Source organism: Phyllobates terribilis, unplaced genomic scaffold, assembly GCF_046119375.1.
Source record: "Phyllobates terribilis strain yellow unplaced genomic scaffold, ASM4611937v1 Scaffold_12__6_contigs__length_324123572, whole genome shotgun sequence".
In the NCBI taxonomy this organism is placed as follows: Eukaryota; Metazoa; Chordata; class Amphibia; order Anura; family Dendrobatidae; genus Phyllobates; species Phyllobates terribilis.
Window position 1 is genome coordinate 205,669,578 of NW_027362772.1, and position 23,458 is coordinate 205,693,035.

General features: G+C 46.9%; 1 protein-coding gene across 3 annotated transcripts in view; it reads left to right on the top strand.

Moving 5' to 3' along the window:
* LOC141172419 (NXPE family member 1-like) overlaps positions 1–23,458 on the top strand; it is a 358,423-nt gene that overhangs the window by 289,050 nt on the left and 45,915 nt on the right. For 2 of the 3 annotated variants that reach the window (XM_073656626.1, XM_073656627.1), the window contains one exon: positions 18,324–18,539. The exons of the other annotated variant lie outside the window; for it this stretch is intronic. In XM_073656626.1, coding sequence (XP_073512727.1) covers positions 18,324–18,539 — 216 coding nt within the window. The remainder of the gene's footprint in view (positions 1–18,323; positions 18,540–23,458) is intronic. 3 annotated transcript variants of the gene reach the window in all.

Genomic DNA, 23,458 nt, shown 5'->3' on the forward strand with positions numbered 1-23,458 from the left:
CGCTGTCAGTGAGGTGCATGAGGTGAGCCGAGTTCATTGGACATGACCTCACCTCATGCACGTCACTGACAGCGTGGGAAAATTCTCCTGCACTCAGCGCTTCAGCGTGAGAATTTTCCCACGCTGTCAGTGACGTGCATGAGGTGAGCCGAGTTCATTGGACATGACCTCGGCTCATCTGGATGCCGTCACAGAGAGACACTGAGGAGCGCAAGCATGCCTGCGCTTCTCAGTGTCTGCGGGATGACAGGCTGGATGGCAGCGTTCTGCTGCGGTCCAGCCTGTCATCTCGATGTAGCAGAGCTGAAGCTGTCGTGGGAACCATGGAAAGGTAAGGATGATGTTGGTTTATTATTTTTCTTTTATTGCAGAAGATCATTGGCTTCAGCTGGAATGGGCGTGATGATAAGTATAGTTTAATTTAGAACAATAAAGAATTGTGTCTTTATTTCAATTAAAGGACTTTATTCTGGGTGTTGTGTTTTTTTAAAATACTTTACTAGAAATTCATGGTGGTCATGTCTAATATTGGCGTGACCCCATGAATTTCGGGCTTAGGGCCAGCTGATAATGCCAAGCTGGCCTTAACCCCCTTATTACCCAGTGAGCCACCGCACCAGGGCCCTGGATGAGTTGGGTACAGCGCCAGAAGATGGCGCTTCTATGAACGCGCCATTTTCCGGGGCGGCTGCGGACTGCAATTTGCAGCGGGTGGGGCCCAGAAAGCTTGGGTCTCCTTGCGCTGCAGATTCCAGCCCCCAGCTGCCTAGTTGTACCTGGCTGGACACAAAAATAGGGCGAAGCTCCACGTATTTTTTTTTTTAATTATTTCATGAAATTCATGAAATAATTAAGAAAAAAAGGGCTTCCCTATATTGTTGTGTCCGGCCAGGTACAAATAGGCAGCTGGTGGTTGGGGGCAGCCCGTTCCTGCCTGCAGTACCTGGCTGGACCCAAATATAGTGCGAAGCTCCACGTCAATTTTTTTTTAATTATTTCATGAAATAATTTTTTAAAAAAAGGGCTTCCCTATATTGTTGTGTCCGGCCAGGTACAAATAGGCAGCTGGTGGTTGGGGGCAGCCCGTTCCTGCCTGCTGTACCTGGCTGGACACAAATATAGGGCGAAGCCCCACATCAATTTTTTTTTAATTATTTCATGAATTTCATGAAATAATTAAAAAAAAAGTACGTGGGGCTTCTCCCTATTTTTGTGTCCAGCCAGGTACAACTAGGCAGCTGGGGGATGGAATCTGCAGCGCAGGGAGGCCCAAGCTTTCTGGGCCCCCCCCCGCTGCAAATTGCAGTCCGCAGCCACCCCGGAAAATGGCGCGTTCATAGAAGCTGGATGCTGTACCTGGCTGGCATACAAAAATATAGCAAAGCCCACGTCAAAATTTTTGGGAAAAATTAATTCAAAAATAAATAATAATTTAGGGACTGCATCTTTATTAACTCCTCAAATGTCATTTAGTGTTAAAATAAAGGATTTATTTAAAAAAAAATTGGCGTGGGATCCCCCATAATTTTAGTCTCTAGCGGAGGTTAAGCAGACGGCTGGGGCAGATGTTTGAAGCCTGGGAAGGGGGTAATACCCACGGAGCTTCCCAGACTACTAATATCAGCCCCCAGCTGAATACCTAGCCTTTACTAGCTATTAAAATGGGGGACCCCCCCAAAAAAATGACGTGGGGTCCCCCCTATTTTAATAGCTAGCAAAGGCTAGGCAGACAGCTGGGGGCTGATATTAATAGCCCAGGAAGGGTGCCATGAATATTGGCCCCCTCCCAGGCTAGAAACACCAGCCGTCAGCCGCCCCAGAAATGGCACTTAGCCTCGCTCTTCCACGCTGCCCTGGTGCGGTGGCAGGGGGTAATAGGGCTGGGGTTCATGTCAGCGCCAGCTGCCATGAAGCCCAGGTTAGTAATGATGGGCGTCTATAAGACACCCCCATTACTAACCTACAAAGTGTTAAAAAGAAAAAACACACTACACCCAGAAAAAAATAATTTATTTGAAATAAAACACACAATTTTATTTAATTCTTAGTTTACTAAAAAAAAAAATAGTTACCTGTCCACGTTCCTGCGCTGATCTCCCATGCACAGCTGTCACATCTGGAGATGGTGACAGCTGTGCATGGCTGCTGTAAGCTCACGCTGCCGGGAACACGTCCGCTCCCGGCAGCGGGAGCCACTGACTGAGGTCACTGGAGTGCATTCAGGCAGCGCTGCTCCGGAGACCTCCTTTACGGCACTGCTGTACCGTGGGAATTTCTCACGATACAGCAGGGCCGTAAAGCAGCTAACCGGAGCAGTGCTGCCTGAACTCCGGTGAACCCGCTTATGCAATGACCGGGCTGCTTTACGGCCCCATCATTCTAGCGGCGGCAGCGGTTCAGAGCGGTCACATTCTATGTGGCTGCTCTGAACTGGAGATCATCGTGGGACACTCGTGGACTACTACGGAGGGGTAAGGATAAGGTTGTGGTTTATTATTTTATATTTTATTACAGGAGATCGATGGCTTCGGGGAATTAGGTGTCTAGGTGAGTATAGGTGTCGTTTTTTATTTTTTACTTTATTTTAGGTGGCGATCGGCGGGGACAGGTAATGTATGAACTAATTTATTGTAGGTAACCACTGGCCACCAATGACATGTATTTAACATTTATTGGGGACACAGTAGGGCAATTTATATAGCGGGATCAGGCTGATGGGAACTACTGCTCCCATCAAGCTGATCCTGCTGGCACGAGTGGACGGGGGACAGACATAGGCCGATGGGAGTAGTAGTGTCACATCGGCCTATGTCTGCCTGCACGCACACACCCGCACACATCGCACAGACACAGCGCACACCCGCACACACCCGCACACATCGCACAGACACCGCGCACACCCGCACACATCACACAGACATCGCGCACACCCGCACACATCGCACAGACATCGCGCACACCCGCACATATCGCACAGACACCCACACACACCAATCATGACGGGCTGATGGTCTGGGAGGTGAGGCTGACCTGTGCGGCCGTGGGAAAGTTCATGTGAGTTCATGCAATGCAGTCAAGCATGAACTCACGTGAACCCTCTGAGGGCACCGCGGCTACTTCAAATGAACAGCTGATCGGCATCACCTGATACCTCAGCTATTCATTTGAAATAACCGGCGGGAAAGCGCAGCACAGAACGGGAAAGCCGGCGGTGAAGTCTTTTCACTGCCGGCTTCCCCGCCCGGGTCCTTCGCTCCCCGCTCCTTGGTGCTGCGCTCCCCGCCCGGTCCTAACCAACGATCGGGATGGGAGGTGGCGAGGGGAGCGGAGGATCGGGGTGGGAGGCTGCGGGGAAGCAGTATGGGGCTGTGTGATTGTTTAAAAGCCGGCGGCTTTTTACCGCCCACCGGCTTTTAAACAATCAGGAGAATTCTCTCACGCTGGGATGGCATTCTGATGACAGGCTGGATCTCAGCTGAGCGCTGCCATCCAGCTTGTCATCGTTCAGAGACACTGCAGAGCGCAGGCATTATGGGAACTTCCGATTCCGGTATTCGATATTGTAAAAGTATCGGAATTAAGTATCGGAATTCCGATACCGCGAATATCGGCCGATACCCGATATTTCAGTATCGGAATGCTCAACACTAATTATAGGTAAATATAACCCAAAATTAGGTGGATCTCTATGCACAAATTTGAAAAGTGAACCGAAGGGTAGACAGAGGGGTCAGATAATGTACATATATATAATTAATCAGCTATACAGATTTTTATAGAATTATGCTTGAAACCTGTGTAAGGGATATATAGATGATGTCTAGTTGAGTATATCTGTAACCTCATTTAATCCAAAGGGCTTCAAGGTGTTTAATCGATAAATCCAGTACATTTCTTTCCTATTAAGCTGTTGGATACGATTTACAGTGTCACTCGGTATATGCTCAATAGGAGTGATTTTAAGGGTTCTAAAGTCTTTATTATGAGATATTGCATAATGTCTGGATAGACCGTGTTGTAGAAAACCTTTAGTGATGTTGGGCCTATGTTTGTTTAATCTTTTGTGTAGGGGCTGGATTGTTCTCCCTACATACTGTTTATCACGGGACATTGTATTAGATAGATAACAAAGCTAGTGTTATGTTCTGCTACCAAAGCTAAGGAAAGAGAGGAGATCTGTCCCTACTATAAGACTCAGCTGAATCCCTACGATGTAACAGGGAACCTGATCCTGCGATCAGACCTGCTAAAGTCCTAATCTAGTCTGTACGAAGACCTATAGATGTGGGGAGGGAATCCCTACAAGTACTAAGGACTGGGAGGAATATGGGACACCTCCTAACAGAAATAGTAGCAGACAGACGAACAAACAAAATAGATAGAACATAGAGGTCCGTAGACCAAGCAAACTAACAGAGTTAGATACAGAGCACAGGCTAGCTAGAAAGTAGTTATACAATGAAGTCCAGCAAAGCCAGAAGGGCGGAGCAGGATTAAATAGGCCAACAAGGTCATGTGACCAGCAAAGGAAAAAAAACCTAACAGCAAGGTTCTAACAGTACCCCCCCTTCTAAGAGGATCCTCCGGATCCCCTAGGACCAGGCTTATCAGGAAATCTCCTGTGAAACGCTCTGATAAGTCTGGACGCGGAAACATCATCTGACCTCACCCAAGAGTTATCCTCGGGTCCGAAACCTTTCCAGGCCACAAGATACTGCAAACTACCTCTATACCGTCTAGAGTCAAGGATGCGAGAAATTTCATATTCCCCGTCCTCCACCACCGGAGGAACAGAGGCAGAGGCGTCACCATCCGACACAACAGCTTTTTTTAACAGAGAGACATGAAAGACCGGATTAATTCTCCAGGAGGTAGGAACCTCCAACCTAACAGCAGATTGGTTGACAACCTGAAGCACCTTAAAGGGCCCTACAAACTTGGGACCCAATTTCTTAGAAGGAATCCTCAACCGCAGATTCCTAGAGGACAACCAAACCATGTCACCAACAGCGAACAAAACCTCCTGTCGTTTCCTATCAAAGTAGTCTTTAGATTTTCTGTTGGCCTCCTGAAGATTACCACGCACATCCGTCCAAACTCTTTCCAAATCACCGGAAAAATTCTCCTCCTCAGGCACGGCAGATCCCAACTTGGAGAACGACCCAAACGACGGATGTCTCCCAGAACAACAAAAAAAAGGCGAACAACCAGCAGAAGAAGATGTATGATTGTTCAGAGCAAATTCGGCAAGTGGCAGAAACTCAGACCACCCCTCTTGATTGTCTGCCACAAAACAACGCAAGAACTGCTCAACATCCTGGTTTTTCCTTTCTGTCTGGCCATTAGATTCAGGATGATATCCGGACGAAAACGACAAATGAATTCCCAACCTGTCACAAAAGGCACGCCAAAAACGAGCCACGAACTGAGGACACCTATCAGAAACAATGTCAGTAGGAACGCCATGAAGTCTGACAATTTCCTTGACAAAGGCCTTAGCGAGAGTTTTAGCGCAGGGCAGTTTGACGAAGGGAACCAAGTGACACATCTTGCTAAAACGGTCCACGATCACCCAGATGACAGTAAAACCCTCAGAGGGGGGAAGGTCAGTTATAAAGTCCATAGCCAAATGTGTCCAAGGAGCACTGGGGACCTCCAAAGGACAAAGCAACCCCGCAGCAGGAGTATGTGAGGACTTAGATCTAGCACATATAGTACATTGGCGCACCCACTTAATGACTTCCTTCTGCCATCCAGGCCACCAAAAACTGCGACCCACCAGTCTCTTGGTCTCAGAGATTCCGGGATGACCTGCCAACCGAGATTCGTGACACTCAACAAACAAATCTCTCCTAAAGGTCTCAGGCACAAACAACCTCCCATGAGGAGTGTTAGATGGGGCATTCTCCTGAGCTTTAAGAATCTCATCTTCCAAAACGGAGTCTAAAGCAGCTATCACAACACCTTTTTGTAAAATGTTTTCCTCTTTCTCAGCACCGACTATGGGAGAAAAACTGCGAGACAAGGCATCCGCCTTAACATTCTTAGTACCAGGGATGTAAGTAACGGAGAAATTAAACCGCGAGAAAAACAGTGCCCACCTAGCCTGACGGGCATTCAGGCGCTTGGCAGCATCAAGATATATCAGATTTTTATGATCCGTAAGAACCTGAACGGGAAATTCCGCACCTTCCAAGAAGTGGCGCCAGTGTTCAAATGCGAGTTTAATAGCCAATAATTCCCGATTACCAATATCGTAATTCAGTTCAGTCTCCGAAAAATTTTTTGAAAAAAAGGCACAGGGATGTAATCCATCCCCGTTATCCTGAGACAATACTGCGCCAACCCCCACAGAGGAAGCATCAACCTCAACCAAAAACGGCCTAGTAACATCAGGCTGCATAAGGATGGGAGCAGAGGTGAACCTCTCCTTGAGATACACAAAAGCTTCAATGGCCTCAGAAGACCACTGAACCGCATCAGCACCTTTCCTGGTGAGATCAGTCAGAGGTTTGACAATACTAGAAAAATTTTTTATGAATTTTCTGTAGTAATTGGCGAAACCCAAAAACCTCTGTGTCGATTTCAAACCAATAGGCCTAGGCCATTCCTGCACAGCCTGAACCTTAACCGGATCCATCTCAAAACCTTTGCTGGAGATAATGTAGCCCAAAAAACTAATTCTCTGTACAGCGAACTCACATTTCTCCAGCTTAGCAAAAAGCGAATTGTCCATTAATAACTGTAATACCTCACGCACGCTCCGCCAATGAGACTCCAGATCTGGCGAATAAATCAAAATGTCATCCAAATACACAACCACATTTTTACCGATCAAAGGTCTAAGGATGTCATTAATCAGATTCTGAAAAAATGCAGGAGCATTAGTAAGACCAAAAGGCATAACCAGATTCTCAAAATGACCCACAGGAGTGTTAAAAGCAGTCTTCCATTCATCACCCTCCTTCATGCGCAACAGATTGTATGCCCCCTTAAGGTCAATTTTAGAGAACCACTTGGCCCCCAATAACTGGTTAAACAGATCAGGAATCAATGGCAGTGGGTAAGGATTGCGTACCGTAATTTTGTTGATCTCACGAAAATCCAGACAAGGACGTAAACCGCCGTCCTTTTTTTTTTACAAAAAAAAAATCCAACCGCCACAGGAGACTTAGAGGGCCTAATGTGACCGGCGGCCAAACTTGTCTGTATGTATTCCTCCAAAGCCTTTCTCTCAGGAATAGTAAGGTTAAATAAACGACTTTTAGGAAGAGTCGCTCCAGGGACAAATTCAATAGAACAATCATAGTCTCTATGGGGAGGCAAAACCTGCGATTCCTTCTCAGAAAAAACTCTCCAAAAATCCTGAATAGGAACAGGCAATTCTCCCCTATCCAAAGCTGCAATACGCCCGTTACAACACTTGTCATAACATTTATGGCTCCAGGATTTAATTTCACTGGTAGACCAATCCAGTACAGGATTGTGAAATTTTAACCAGGGCAAACCCAATATTACTGGAGAAGGCAAGTTATTCAACACTACCAAATCCAATTTCTCATGGTGAACACCATTAATAGTGAGAGGAAATTCACTGACCTTGAGAGTAATATTCTTCAAAGGGGAGCCATCCACAGAAACCACAGCAATGGGGGATGACAAAGGTTCAGGTTTTAAATTGAGTTTTTCCACGAATCCCCCATCAATTACATTCAGTGTAGACCCGCAATCAACAAACACCCGAAATTCCATTAATTTTTCCTGAGCAATCGTGGAAGCAGCTAAAAATATACCCTTGGAATTTAAACAGGCAATACGGGCGTGACTGACCATTTTTTTTTCTTTCTTCATACGAAGCTCACAGCCTTTAATCAAATGACCAGATTTTCCGCAATAGAAACACAAGCCTTGCGAAAAACGACGGTCTTTTTCTTGAGAGCGAGGTGCCACCGATCCAATCTCCATCGGTTCACCACTGTTAGTACACACATTATCATAACCAGAAACTGACATAGCAGAGGATTTGCTCTCATTAACCCTAGCACGCAGTCTTCTATCCACCCGTATAGCTAATTGCATAGCCTGTTGCAAATCCTCAGGTGTAGGATAAGCAATTAGCAGGTCTTTAACCCTTTCACTGAGCCCAGCAAGAAATAGACTTTTCAGAGCAGAATCGTTCCACCCTGTTTGAGTGGACCAACGACGAAAATGAGTACAATATTTTTCGACATTACCTGATCCTTGTTTTAAACGTCTCAACTCAGTCTCAGCTGATGCCACACGGTCAGGATCATCATATAATAGTCCTAAAGCAGAAAAAAAACTATCCACTGATCTGAAGCATGTATCACTAGGTTGCAAAGAAAAGGCCCACTCCTGAGGCTCTTTGCGCAAAAGTGACATTATGAACCCTACGCGCTGGGATTCATCCCCAGAGGACTTGGGTCTCAAACGAAAATACAATAAGCAAGCATTTTTAAATGAAAAAAATTCTCGATGTTCACCAAAAAATAAATCCGGCAAACATACCTTAGGCTCCAAGAAATGTGCTCCAGGACAGTTACTCACGTGCTGACGGAGCTCGGCCACCTCCAGAGAGAGTCCCTGCAGGTGTTTAGCCAAATCCTGAACCGACACCATGATGGAACAAAAAAAAAAAAAAAAAAAAAAAAAATCTTTCCTTAGAGAATTTGCTGGCTGGACTTACTGTTATGTTCTGCTACCAAAGCTAAGGAAAGAGAGGAGATCTGTCCCTACTATAAGACTCAGCTGAATCCCTACGATGTAACAGGGAACCTGATCCTGCGATCAGACCTGCTAAAGTCCTAATCTAGTCTGTACGAAGACCTATAGATGTGGGGAGGGAATCCCTACAAGTACTAAGGACTGGGAGGAATATGGGACACCTCCTAACAGAAATAGTAGCAGACAGACGAACAAACAAAATAGATAGAACATAGAGGTCCGTAGACCAAGCAAACTAACAGAGTTAGATACAGAGCACAGGCTAGCTAGAAAGTAGTTATACAATGAAGTCCAGCAAAGCCAGAAGGGCGGAGCAGGATTAAATAGGCCAACAAGGTCATGTGACCAGCAAAGGAAAAAAAACCTAACAGCAAGGTTCTAACAGCTAGATTGACATGTTAAAGAGCTTTTTATCAGGAACATTTCATTAGTACTTGTGGACATGAAGGAGGAGGTTTTGTGCATAATAGACTTACAGCAGAGGCATCTAGCTGTGTTGCATTTGAAAACACCATGAAAAGGTTTCCTCAGACATAATTGTTTCCCAATGCTGCTTGATTTTGTGCGTATTCGACTAGGTGCTATAATATTCCTGATGGTCGGTGCTCTCCGGAATGTAATACCAGGATTTCTTGGCAGATATGGAACAAGAATTGGGTCCCCTAGCATTATGTGCCAGTGGTCTTTTAGGATATTGCGTATTTCATTACTTGCTGAACTAAAGGTGGTAGTAAAATTAAATTCATGCTTGTTCTCAGGGGGTGCAGATGCTTTGTGCAACTGACGCGCCCCCTGGGCCATATTCTTTAGGGGAATACCCGGAGCCGGATCAGATGGGGGTTGTAGTCTTCCGAGTGGCTGTGACCCGGTCCGTGCCCAGGGTGTCAAACTCAGTTGTATGTGGCAGTCCTACAGATGTTATTAAGTTCTTAATGTCGACTACGCCACCCGTTGTATTGCGGTCACTATGGCCGCCGCTGCAGCAGGGTCCGCTGAGGCTGATGGTGTTGGTGCAGCTTTTGGTAGTATAACCCCCAACGGGTGGGGTATAGCCTCAGGGGGTCAGGTGCAGAGGATGGGGGTTGTGGTGGTGCAACATAGATGTTAAATGAAGACAGAGTCGGGTTGTGCAGTTTAGGGTATTTACTCACTGCTGATGTTCCGGTCACTCCAGCTTCAAGTGACCACCCGAGCCGTGCTGCGTCCACCAGGTCCTGGATTCAGCAAACCCCCAAACAAGTCCGGAGTGTGACCCTGAGCTCTCCTTCTGTCCTTTCCTCTGGCCGTCCCCACTAGTGATCCACCTAGGTCCAGCTCCCTCGGGCCTTCTGTTGGGAGACCCTTGGCCTTGGGTTCCCTGACCCTCCACGTGGTATGCCTTCGGGGTGGATGTGGTGGGTGGCCGTGGCAGACGCTGCCCACGGCCTCCGGTCTCTGGCTAGGGTGTGCTTTTGCCCCCACCAGTTTGGGATCCGGTACCCTATTGCCGACTCTTCACCCGAGGATTGAATTTGGGTTCTCAGAGTCCTCTCTTTGTCTCCTCTGGGTCTTTCCTTCTCTGCTCCACCCTCTCTCTCTCTCTGGGGCTTCTCTGCTCCTCTTCCTCCTCTGACTTCTCTCTGCAAAAGGCTGGCAGACTGACTGACCCTGATCTTTGATGGTGCCCACCTTATATACACCCTCTATGTGTGAGCTCAGGTGACCAGCACCCAATGAGCTCCTATCTTTACCCAGGCTGCTCCCCCTATCTGCCCCTACACTACTTGGGATGTACCACCCCCCTCCCACTCCAGCCAGGAACAGACTCGGTCGTACCTGCACATTTCTAAGTGGGAGTACCGTCGGCCTGTTCCTCGGAAATGGGATGTATGTAGTGCATGCAGCCTACCGAGCTCAGGTCCACACTCCATCCTTACCCGGGAGTGGAATATCACACCTCTGGTTTGAGGTGCAATACCCCTGTAGCAGCCGAATCCTCAGGGTGCTACATTCCCCCCTGGTAAATCACAGCACATCCTCGGGCTGTAAGAACAAAACACCACAAAACATACAAATTTTTGCATAAACATATAAAACATATAAAACAACATATATTAGCAGCATCTTAAAACTTTTCATATAAAACATTCTCGTCGCCTCTGGCTCCTCCTCCGGTCACTGTGCAACGTGTGACCGGGTACAGTGCGACAGTCTTTTCTTGAAAAATGGTTTTCCTATTAAACCGGTAGGGGGCGCTTTAGGAAGCGCAACTATATACAAAAGGGGTAGTGGCCGCTCTCAGTCCTCGGCCAGGTATAAGGGAGTAATGACCGCTCTCAGTCCTCGGTCAGTGGGATTTAAGGGATAAACGGGTAAACAGTTCACACTTGCTGGTCCCAACGGGGACTATATTAGCGACAGTTACAGTTCACGGTGCCCCGACGGGCAACTATATACAGCTTGTACTCTGCTGTACTTAACGACGGCGTCCTCCTGCTCTTTCTTTATGGTTACCTTTGGCTTCAGACCCGTCCGGGTCCTCTTGCTCTTCCTCCTCACACCGCAGCTCTTCCTCCGTCAGACGATGCACATGGAGGGCGTAGGGTCCTTTGGCACACTTGTGCCGGGTGAAGGTGACCTCGTCCCCGATGTAAAGGTCACGACCTCTGTGTCCCTCCGGTAGGTGGGACTCAACGTCTCTCCTGGTCACGAAGACGTCGCCTAGGGTGCGGTGGTCTCGGATGAAGCCCCACCCATGCTGCATGTTAAACTTTATCACAGTCCCGGTGGTGCGGGGACTATGCGCTGCACGGGGGTCTCTCCTGGCCCGGCTCTTCTGCTCCGCGCTCCTTATTTGAGCTTGCTGTTCCCGGACCCGCCTCTCTCTCCGCTCCCTCTCGAAGACCTCGAGCTGTTGGCGGCAGCATTCAGCACGCTCCGCTGCAGCTGCCCGAGTCTCCTGAGTGAACCCCATGAGGTCTTCTCCGGTGGGGTCCCACTCAAACTGGGTCTCTTCTAGCGGGGGCGAGATCCTCTTAACGGGCTTCGGAGCCGGAATCAGGGGTGCACACATGGCCCCAGCCTTCCTCTGCCGTTCCAGTTCATGATATTCCTGGGGCCAGATGAAAGGCTGCCCATCCGGGCACGTGTGTTGGGTAAACAGGTCCTCTCCCAGATGCGGCACTTTTGGTCTTATGGGCGCGGTGGTGTTAGCGCCCGGGTTGCCCGGGCCTTGCGGCCAGGCCTGGGGTATCTGGAAGGTAAAGGGCACCGTAAGGACGGCGGCACCCTGGGCTACTTGGCCCTGCGACCAGGCCGGTGGCTCCGCGGAGGTAGGGGGCGCTGTTGGTATTGCGGCGCCCGGGGGTACTAGGCCTTGCGACCAGGCTGGTGGTACTTCCTGCTTGGTCACGCTCGGGGTCGAGGCGTGTGACGTCACAGGGGTCGCGGCTCCCGTTTGAGGCCTAGTCTACGGCGGTGACGTTGCAGCGACGGGCACGGCAGGATAGACTTCGGGCTCTGCGACGGGGAGCTGGGGCAGGTACGCGGTTTCCCGGTTTGGGGTATAGACATCCCCTTTACCTGCCTCCACTCGTTCGGCTCCCTTCTCGGCGCCGTCTCCGGCCTTCAGTCCTCCCGCGCCATCCTCAGAGGCGGTCTGTCTCCTCGTCTCGGGTGGCGTGCTCCGCTGACAGGTCTCGGTCTGCTGGGCCATCTCACGGCTCCACTCCGCCAACGTCTCTCGCTGCACCCGGGCCATCCTCCTTGCGAGGCCCTCCAGAGCGGTCTGTGCACACTCCCGGTCTCGGGGGAGCTGTGCTAGGACCTCCACTAGGCCTAGTGGGGTCGTTGTTTCCAGCAGGCTCCTGACCAACGGGTCGGTGCTGCTCTGCTCTCCTTCTGTTGTCTCCAGCAGGCTCCTGGCCAGCGGGCCGGTGCTGCTCTGCTCTCCCTCCTCTGTTTCTAGCAGGCTCCTGGCCAACGGGCCGGTGCTGCTCTGCTTTCTCGCCATCTCCGGGTAAGCTCCTCCGATACTCTTCTCCAGGCTTCTTGCCTCCGGGTGCGCTCTCTCCAGACTCCTCCAGGCGACACCCATCTTTGCTCTCTTCTTCTCAGTCCTCCCACTTCGAGGGCGGTCCCGGGGCCACTTGGTGATTGTCAGCTCCAGGGGCAGTTCTTTCACGCTGACAGACACCTCTAGCATCACAGTCTCTGTTGGTGGGGGCGGTTTCCACTTTTGGCGCCATTTTCGGTCCTGGCCCACGATGGGAGGCGGCCTCTTGCCATCCTCTGGCACGCCCATAATGGCGTCCGCTCTTCCAAGGCGGGAAACCTTTGGAAATGGCGGGAATCGTCTCCCAGTGGCGGGAAACTCTGCAGATGGCGGGAAAAAGCTGTTAATGGCGGACAACCGGCGGGAAACGACCTGTGATGGGGTCCGATGGCGGGGACCCTCCGGAACCGGCAGGAGACTTCTTTTTGAGGTAAACTCGTTCTTTTCTTCAGGCACGCAGTACCCGGGTGTTGCGGGCACGTAATCCTGCCGACTACGCCAAAGTTGACGCGCCCCCTGGGCCATATTCTTTAGGGGAATACCCGGAGCCGGATCAGATGGGGGTTGTAGTCTTCCGAGTGGCTGTGACCCGGTCCGTGCCCAGGGTGTCAAACTCAGTTGTATGTGGCAGTCCTACAGATGTTATTAAGTTCTTAATGTCGACTACGCCACCCGTTGTATTGCGGTCACTATGGCCGCCGCTGCAGCAGGGTCCGCTGAGGCTGATGGTGTTGGTGCAGCTTTTGGTAGTATAACCCCCAACGGGTGGGGTATAGCCTCAGGGGGTCAGGTGCAGAGGATGGGGGTTGTGGTGGTGCAACATAGATGTTAAATGAAGACAGAGTCGGGTTGTGCAGTTTAGGGTATTTACTCACTGCTGATGTTCCGGTCACTCCAGCTTCAAGTGACCACCCGAGCCGTGCTGCGTCCACCAGGTCCTGGATTCAGCAAACCCCCAAACAAGTCCGGAGCGTGACCCTGAGCTCTCCTTCTGTCCTTTCCTCTGGCCGTCCCCACTAGTGATCCACCTAGGTCCAGCTCCCTCGGGCCTTCTGTTGGGAGACCCTTGGCCTTGGGTTCCCTGACCCTCCACGTGGTATGCCTTCGGGGTGGATGTGGTGGGTGGCCGTGGCAGACGCTGCCCACGGCCTCCGGTCTCTGGCTAGGGTGTGCTTTTGCCCCCACCAGTTTGGGATCCGGTACCCTATTGCCGACTCTTCACCCGAGGATTGAATTTGGGTTCTCAGAGTCCTCTCTTTGTCTCCTCTGGGTCTTTCCTTCTCTCCTCCACTCTCTCTCTCTCTCTGGGGCTTCTCTGCTCCTCTTCCTCCTCTGACTTCTCTCTGCAAAAGGCTGGCAGACTGACTGACCCTGATCTTTGATGGTGCCCACCTTATATACACCCTCTATGTGTGAGCTCAGGTGACCAGCACCCAATGAGCTCCTATCTTTACCCAGGCTGCTCCCCCTATCTGCCCCTACACTACTTGGGATGTACCACCCCCCTCCCACTCCAGCCAGGAACAGACTCGGTCGTACCTGCACATTTCTAAGTGGGAGTACCGTCGGCCTGTTCCTCGGAAATGGGATGTATGTAGTGCATGCAGCCTACCGAGCTCAGGTCCACACTCCATCCTTACCCGGGAGTGGAATATCACACCTCTGGTTTGAGGTGCAATACCCCTGTAGCAGCCGAATCCTCAGGGTGCTACACAACAAACGGTCCCGACTAATGATTTTTGTAGCATTAAATGCGCTTTTTATTAGCTTTCCTGGGTATTCTTGTTCCACAAACCTATTTTGTAAAATATTTGCCTGGGATAGGAAATCAGAATCAGAGATACAGTTTTTTCTGATTCTTTCAAATTGGTTAATAGGTATATTTCTTAACCATTTCTGATAGTGACTACTTTTCTAATGTATGTAGCTGTTGGAGTCTACTTTCTTAAAAAAAAAGTCTTGGTGTGAATGCGCTGATCTATATGAAAAATGGTGATGTCTAGGAAGTCAAAAGTATCAGTATTAAAGTTGGAAGAGAAAGAGATGCTCCAAATGTTCTTATTAAGTCCCTCAATGAATTCTCCCATGTTGCAGGATGTATTATCCCAAGTAAAGAACAGGTCATCGATAAATCATTTGTAAATCACAATATTTTTAGCTAAAGAATTATGATATATAAATCCTTGTTCAAATAGACCCATAAAAAGCTTTGCATACATAGGTGCAACCCTCGATCCCATCGCGGTCCCCCATTTTTGATGATAAAATTTTCCAAGAAAACTAAAATAATTGTTCTTTAAAATAAATTCTAATCCCTGAATAATGAATTGTTTTTGGGTTGTTGGAAGTCTCGGGTCACTCCCTACAAATTTTTCAAAACAAAGAAGACCAATGTTCAATGTTGGAGTACAAGGCTGATTAATTCCGTAGAGTCTCTAATGTAACTAGACAGATTACATACATTTCATGATTTTGTCTAAATAAGCAGACAAATTACTTGTTGAAAACCCGATGCCCGAGATGATCGGACGACCAGGATTCAGAAGATCTTTGTGAACCTTCGGCAGGTGATAGAAAAATGGGATTGTAGGAAATCTGTTGATCAGAAACTTCTTTTCTTTCTTATTAAAAATATTCATAGTAGTTGCCTTTTCAGCAAGAGTATTATACTGTCTGGTTGTTAGAATCTATGTTGTTTTACTTTTCGGCCATCTTTTTGTGGTGTGCTGGCTTCTAGTCTTTTCCTCTGTCTTCTTTTCCCAGTCTTGGTCACATAATCTCCTCACTCTTTATTACTCAGCACCTGTCTCCCATTCCTTGCTGGACATCAGTGTTGTTACGCTTGTGCTCTGGCTAAGTTGCCTTGCTAGTTCTTTGTGCTTAGAACAATTGATATCCTGGGACTTCTTGTTCCACCAGTTTTGTTCCCTTTAATCTTCGTTTCTGCAACTAACTTTTCTGTTAGGAGGTCTCCTGTTTTTGCTCCCAGTCCTTAGATCTTTTAGGGACCCCTTTCCCCTTCCTTCAGGTCTTCTTTTGAGTTCAGTGCAGGAGTGTCGGTGGGGCTATTCACAAGGAATAGGGCACCCACCCCAGCGTAGGGTTTAAGCTGAGTCTCAGTGCAGGGACAGCTTTTCCCTCCTACTCCTTAGTTCTTAGTTGCAGTACATAACACTGGTTATGTGGGGAAATGGGTCAGTTATGATCTCTTGGTAATATACAGGGTCAGACAAAATTCTGTTTGCTTCCTTACAATAATCGGTAGTATTTTGGATAACAATACCCCACCTTTATCAGCAGATCTGATAATGATGTTGGTATTATTCTGGAGAGATCACAGAGCTGCTCTCTCTTGGGCTGTCAAATTTTTTGTTTTATTTTTTAGTGTAGGAGAGGTCTTAAATTTGTTCAATACCAGATCACAGAAAGTACTGATATACTGCCCTTTACTATCTATGGGATAAAAAGAGAATTTCGCATTGATGTCCACATGTAAAAATTCATCGGGTATATCCCCCTGTTTTACCAAGGGTGAATCTTTTTTACTATTTACAAGGAGATGCCTTTTTAGAGTTATTTTTCTAATAAAAGCTTGGAAATCCAAAAATAAATCAAAGTTTTGGTTTCATAAGTTGGACAAAAAGATAGTCCTTTGGAAAGGACTGAGGTTTCATCCTTAGTAAGGTGATAATTGGATAGGTTAAAAATCTGTATAGACTTTGTTTGTACCACTAGTTCAGAATCAGGGGGATCCCGGCTTTTCCTTTTTTGCTGTAATTTGCCAGCTCTGCTCCCTCTATGGAGCTTTTTCTTTTTCTTGGTTTTGGTGGATAAAAGTTCGTTATTAATTTCTTCTTGGGGGACAATGCCCTGGGCAAAAAAGGAACTGTGGCTCCTTTCGCCTTCCCCGTATTATCAAAGGTTATAACATTCTCTTCATCTGCAACTTCCTCATCATTATAAGCCTCATATACAGAAAACTCTAATAGATCTGTGTCAGTTGGTATAGGAGTGCTTTTTAGGGTGGGGTCCTGAGACTCACTAACAGTATTGTCCTTGGGCATAAATGGGAGGAGATATGTAAACCTTTGCGATTTTCTCCTTTCCTCATTAATTCTTTCAATTTGTTTTTTTATTATTTCCAATTTTTTTTTGCATCTGAGAAGGATGTTAATTTAGTTGTTTTTTTTCTGGTAATGGATCTGTGAGGTTTTTTCCCAAATTGTTTTCAGAGCTATTGATATTAGCAGCCTGACCATTCCTAACTTCATCCACTTTTTGTTTCACGATAATAGGGCTATTGGTCTCAGCTATAGCACCCTTTTGATTCCCATTAGTTTGCTGGGACTTATTTATAATATCCTCAGAAGAGTTTTTTCGACTCCTTGGATGAGTATCTTTCTTTCTAAATTTACTATTTACAAAGCTTCTGGTGAAATTTGTTCCAGGTTTAGTTTTATTAATGGGGGTCTCAACTTTATCCCTTGTGTGATAGTTATTTCTATTCTTATTGGGACCTGAGTACTGCCCATTTTTATAATCACTCCGGTCATGAAGTAATTTTTTTGATTTTCTGATTATGGTATTGTGTTCTATTTGCAAAATAGATGTAGTAACTAATGAATTCAAGTTATTAAATTCAGGGTGTGCTTCAAAACATAATAGTTCCTTGGCCAGGCTATATACTTTAGCCACAGCTATATCACATAGTTTAGATCTTTTTTTTATACAAGCATAAAAGCATATTATTCATGCAGTCTTTCAAAATACCGTCCCATTGTTCAGAGAAATCCAGGTCATCAGGAAAGGGAGAGGAGTGCGATAACCTGAGACAAGATTCCTCACTGTCTATATTGAGGAGAAACTTTGTCCGAGGGGTCTCAGGTTAGTGCACTCCTCTCCCTTTCCTGATGACCTGGATTTCTCTGCACAATGGGTGCCATTGGATCGTCATTTTTTAATATTTTTTATTTTGGATCTGTATCTTCACCCTCAGCTGGGGGCTGACAATGAAGGCTGCGGTCTGCTAACATCAGAGTTGTGCCTGAGATTGCACAATGATTCCAGGTGAGCCTTTTCAGTATTGGGCTTGAGTAAGCCAGTCTGGGCTGATTCATACATTGAAGCAGAGGTGCTCCTTTCTTTTATTCTTGAAGTTACCGTAATAATAGCGCTGCATGAAAATGAAGACCTTGTTCACATTTGTGTTCAAAGTTTTCTGACGGTGCTCTGTTAACTTTTGATGGCAATATATCTCTTGTCTCTGTGTGTCTGTATCTTTCTCATCAATGTTTTTATCTTGCATATATTTTGAAACTCTTCATAAATGATTCCAATAAAATGTGTGTTTTCGTCAAATTAATAATGGTCTCAAATGATTTAATATAGATTTTCTTAGTTTGATGGGCAGTTGAGGCATGTATTATATTGTTTATGCTCTCTCCTTTAACATAGCAGCAGTCAACGAGTCAAATGTTTGGGTAACTATGAAATGTTATTTTGGTTGTCATCACTATGATAAATATTATTATTGTTATTTTCACAGCGGTCAGTCTCATTAAGAAAACATGCAAAATTGGAACAAAGTTGGAGTATCCCAGTGGATATGTTATGAAGGATATATGGTATCCAAAAGGATGCAGTACACTGGCATACAAAACCTTGAATAATCTGAATCAATGCTTCATGAAAAAGTTCATTTACATTTTGGGAGACTCAACATTAAGACAGTGGTTACTGTATTTTCAGAAACATGTCAAGAGTAAGTTTTGCATTTAATGAAGATATCATTCCAAATCAGTGTTTGTCATTCATCACCAATGGGATTGTTCCTTTCCCTATACTGATTTTTATATATAGTTTATTGCAAATTTCAGCTCCTTGGCAATATTTCCAGATTAAAAATATATGCACTGCTCAAAAAAATAAAGGGAACACTCAAATAACACATCCTAGACCTGAATGAATGAAATATTCTCATTGAATACTTTGTTCTGTGCAAAGTTGAATGTGCTGACAACAAAATCACACAAAAATCATCAATGGAAATCAAATTTATTAACCAATGGAGGCCTGGATTTGGAGTCACCAACAAAATTAGAGTGGAAAAACACACTACAGGCTGATCCAACTTTGATGTAATGTCCTAAAAACAAGTCAAAATGAGGCTCAGTATTGTGTGTGGCCTCCACATGCCTGTATGACCTCCCTACAATGCCTGGGCATGCTCCTGATGAGGTTGCGGATGGTCTCCTGCGGGATCTCCTCCCAGACCTGGACTAAAGCATCCGCCAAATCCTGGACAGTCTGTGGTGCAACGTGACGTTGGTGGATGAAGCGAGACATGATGTCCCAGATGTGCTCAATCAGATTCAGGTCTGGGGAACGGGCGGGCCAGTCCATAACTTCAATGCCTTCATCTTGCAGGAACTGCTGACACACTCCAGCCACATGAGGTCTGGCATTGTCATGAATTAGGAGGAACCCAGGACCAACCGCACCAGCGTATAGTCTCACAAGGGGTTTGAGGATCTCATCTCGGTACCTAATGGCAGTCAGGCTACCTCTAACGAGCACATGGAGGGCTGTGTGGCCCTCCAAAGAAATGCCACCCCACACCATTACTGACCCACTGCCAAACCAGTCATGCTGAAGGATTTTGCAGGCAGCAGATCGCTCTCCACGGCGTCTCCAGACTCTGTCACGTCTGTCACATGTGCTCAGTGTGAACCTGCTTTCATCTGTGAAGAGCACAGGGCGCCAGTGGCGACTTTGCCAATCCTGGTGTTCTGTGGCAAATGCCAAGCGTGTCCTGCACGGTGTTGGGCTGTGAGCACAACCCCCATCTGTGGACATCGGGCTCTCATATCACCCTCATGGAGTCGGTTTCTAACCGTTTGTGCAGACACATGCACATTTGTGGCCAACTGGAGGTCATTTTGCAGGGCTCTGGCAGTGCTCCTCCTGTTCCTCCTTGCACAAAGGTGGAGGTAGCGGTCCTGCTGCTGGGTTGTTGCCCTCCTACGGTCCCTCCACGTCTCCTGGTAGCGCCTCCAGCCTCTGGACACTATGCTGACAGACCCAGCAAACCTTCTTGCCACAGCTCGCATTGATGTGCCATCCTGGATGAGCTGCACTACCTGAGCAACTTCTGTGGATTGTAGAGTCCGTCTCATGCTACCACGAGTGTGAAAGCACAACCAACATTCAAAATTGACCAAAATATCAGCCAGAAAGCATTGGTACTGAGATGTGGTCTGTGGTCCCCACCTGCAGAACCACTCCTTTATTGAGGGTGTCTTGATAATTGCCAATAATTTCCCTCTATTGTCTATTCCATTTGCACAACAGCATGTGAAATTGATTGTCAATCAGTGTTGCTTCCTAAGTGGACAGTTTGATTTCACACAAGTTTGATTTACTTGGAGTTATATTCTGTTGTTTAAGTGTTCCCTTTATTTTTTTGAGCAGTGTAGTTTAAAGAAAAATACCTTTCCTATCATTTAAACATAGTATTGAAATCTGCTGTACTAAATTATCTCATGATTTGATTTACCCTAAGCTCTGTTCACATGTCCCATTATATTTATTTATTTTTAATACTGGCTTACAGAGAAAAATCAAATGCAAAATAGTAACCAAAGTTTCCTATTTTTGTATGGATCCATCTTTTAAAAAAAATACACATTGGTTTCTGTTTTGCATCTAATTTCGATTCATTTTTAGTGAATCTGTTTTTAAAAGAGGTATCTTGTAATTATCAGTTGTCCATACACTTCAATGTAAAAAGAAGAATCCATTTGTTATCTGTTTTTTTTTGGCCAATCAAAAAAGTTGTACACACGTTTTTGTTCTAGCTACAAAATGTGTAGAAGAAAAGCAGGCTAAGGCTGTGTGCCCACTATGCATTTTTTAAAAGTTTCCACAGCGGAAATTCCACTGCAGAAGCGCTTAAAAAACGCTTGGTAGAAGGTCTGCCATGTTCCCCAATAATAATCCACATGTGCTGCGGAAATTTCCGCTGCGGATTATCATTGCGGAAAAATCCGCAGCATTACCAATTATTTTGCAGAATCGCGGCGTTTTCGCCGCCATTGACTTGCATTGGACCGCATGTAATCCGCATAACTGCATCTGTACATGCAGAATCCATGCGTTTCTATGTGCGGATGGTACCAGGGTTTGGAGAAGAGGAGATTCTCCTCCGGACCCGGGTACCATAGAACCTGTAAAAAAAAAGAATAAAATAAAAAATAAATATTATACTTACCTTCTGATGGCCCCGGTGTCTTTGTCCTGGCTTGCCGGCAGCTTGCGGTAGACTAAAGGACCTGCGGTGACGTCATTTAGTCATTTGACGGGTCACGCGACTGCTGACGTCGGCGGTCGCGTGACCCGTCACATGACTAAATGATGTCATGGTGTGGCGCCCTGCTGCGCTTTGTGCCACAGAACCTAGAAGGGTGCATGGCTGGATTTCTACCCACAAGAGGCCCTCACTACATTCAAACACCTCCACCTTCCACCTCATACCAGCAGAGGGAGCCCTGATAGGGATATATAGGGAAGGTGGAGCCAGGCAGCTCAGTCAGTTAATCAGTTTAAGTGAGTCAAGTTCGAGATTAGTGCTCAGACAGTGAGCAGCACACTGGCTGCTGTGAGAGGCAAGCTAGGCCTCCAGCAGCTCTGAAGCCAGACGGAGAGCGTGCCGACACTCAGAGTGCGGTGAAGACGCAGCACGCCAGCTGCCTTGTAGTGAAGGCCCCAAGCGTGGCCGACGGCGAGGAGAGAAGGAGTGATAAAGGGGGCAGAGGAGCATACCAGGCTCACCCCAGTATACTTACCAGACACCGGGTCCGAGCCTACAGGGACCCTTCACACCCAGTAGGGTTAACCGGAATCCCAGGAGGACTACAAGTCCCTGGCAGACCTGAAGCTAGACTCACAGGACCAGGTACCACGAAGGCCCCGACGTCCAGGGAAAGTGGTCACCAACCGGAGATCCTACCTCAGAGCAACAGGTTAAGAGAAAGCAAGACACATAAGCTAGGCACAGTTGCAGGCTGGCCAGGAGCTTACACAGAGACAGACACGGAACAGGAGGCCTTATACCCGCTCACTGAGAAGAAGTCCAAAAGTGCGCCCTTCACCTAGAGTACCCTGGACCATATCTACCAGCTGTACCTGTAAAGGTAATGAAGCAAAATCCCCTGTTTCTGTCCGTTACTCCGGCTGTGCCATCGTTCCCTACCTGCACCACAACGCCCAGCGCACCCACCTCCATTCATGCTACGCTGCCCTGAGGCCGGCTCCACCTGTGGGGAGCCGTCTCATCAAAGCTGCCCCTAACATCAGCCTCAGTGGACTGTTGAAGCGCTGGTAACCTCTTACCAGAATCCACAGGTGGCGTCACAAACTTTTATTTTCATTTTTATTAAACCCCCTTTTTGGCGCACTGTCTGCCCTGGGCCAGCCACCGTGATATACATATTGTGAGGCGGTGGTGTACACACCGTGCAGTAACTGAGGCAGTGACCCAAGCAAGTCCAACATAAACAGCTTTTATTCAGCAACTCACGGTTAAACAGAAAGTCCTCCGGTTCGCAGCCGGGTTAACATGAGTCCATAAACAACGGTTGCCGGGGACAACGGCCACGCCGGGCCTCTCAGAGCCTGACAGGTGCAGAGCCTTCCTAGGTGGTGGTACAGCCACACTCAGTCCTGCTGTGCTAACCTGCTGTGCTCCTAGCAGGTTGCAACATAGAACATCACTAAACCTTAGTGAAGGAGTTTTAAAGGACCTGTGGCAAGAGCCACTGGAAAACCCGGGTTGGAGGGAGGAGGCCGCCCCACTGCCTCCTGTGACCTCCTCCAAGAAATGAAGGCCCTGCCGGGTTTTACTTAATCTGCCTTAGCCAGGTAGTCTGACCAGGTCATTGCTCACCTTCATTCCTGCATTGCAGCCGCAGCTGTGTCTGTGACTGTAATGCACTCCAATGGATTTAATAGGTCAGTTCACATCTAAGCAACAGCTCTGGGAGGGTATTCTGTCCTCATGCAAAACAATTGAAGCAGAAACCATCCAAAACCTGACAAATTCAATGAATGAGAGAGTTCAGAAGCTCCTTTCGAACAAGGGGTCCTATGTGCAAATGTAACATCACCTAGAATAAAGTTTTGAGTTGAAAACTGTTTGATTTCAGTTTGTAATAACCTGCTAATGCTTATAATTTCAAAAATGACCATTTTTTGTTCTTTATTAAAATGAAAAGGTTGAAAACTCTGCTGTGCATAATAATTTGGAACAAGCATTTTGAGTGCAGTTTGAGTGTTTTATTTTTTAAAAAATATACTGTTATCATAGGCAGTTTGTACAAAAACATTTCAATTGTACTCTAATAGTTATTTGACTGGAAAATTACAATGACTGCAATTCATATAGGTTATTTGGGAAAATCTGAGAAAATATTATTTGCATAATAATTTGGAACACAGTGTATACTGCCCCAGGCAGTAAGGCCCCACCGGGGGCGAGACAATGGCAGGACCTTTTAGTCTACCGTGAGCTGCCGCAAGCCAGGACAAAGACACCGGGGCCATCAGAAGGAAAATATAATATTTATTTTTTATTTTTACCATTCTTTCGGTCACACTATATAAATCCATGTCGTTTGCATGGAT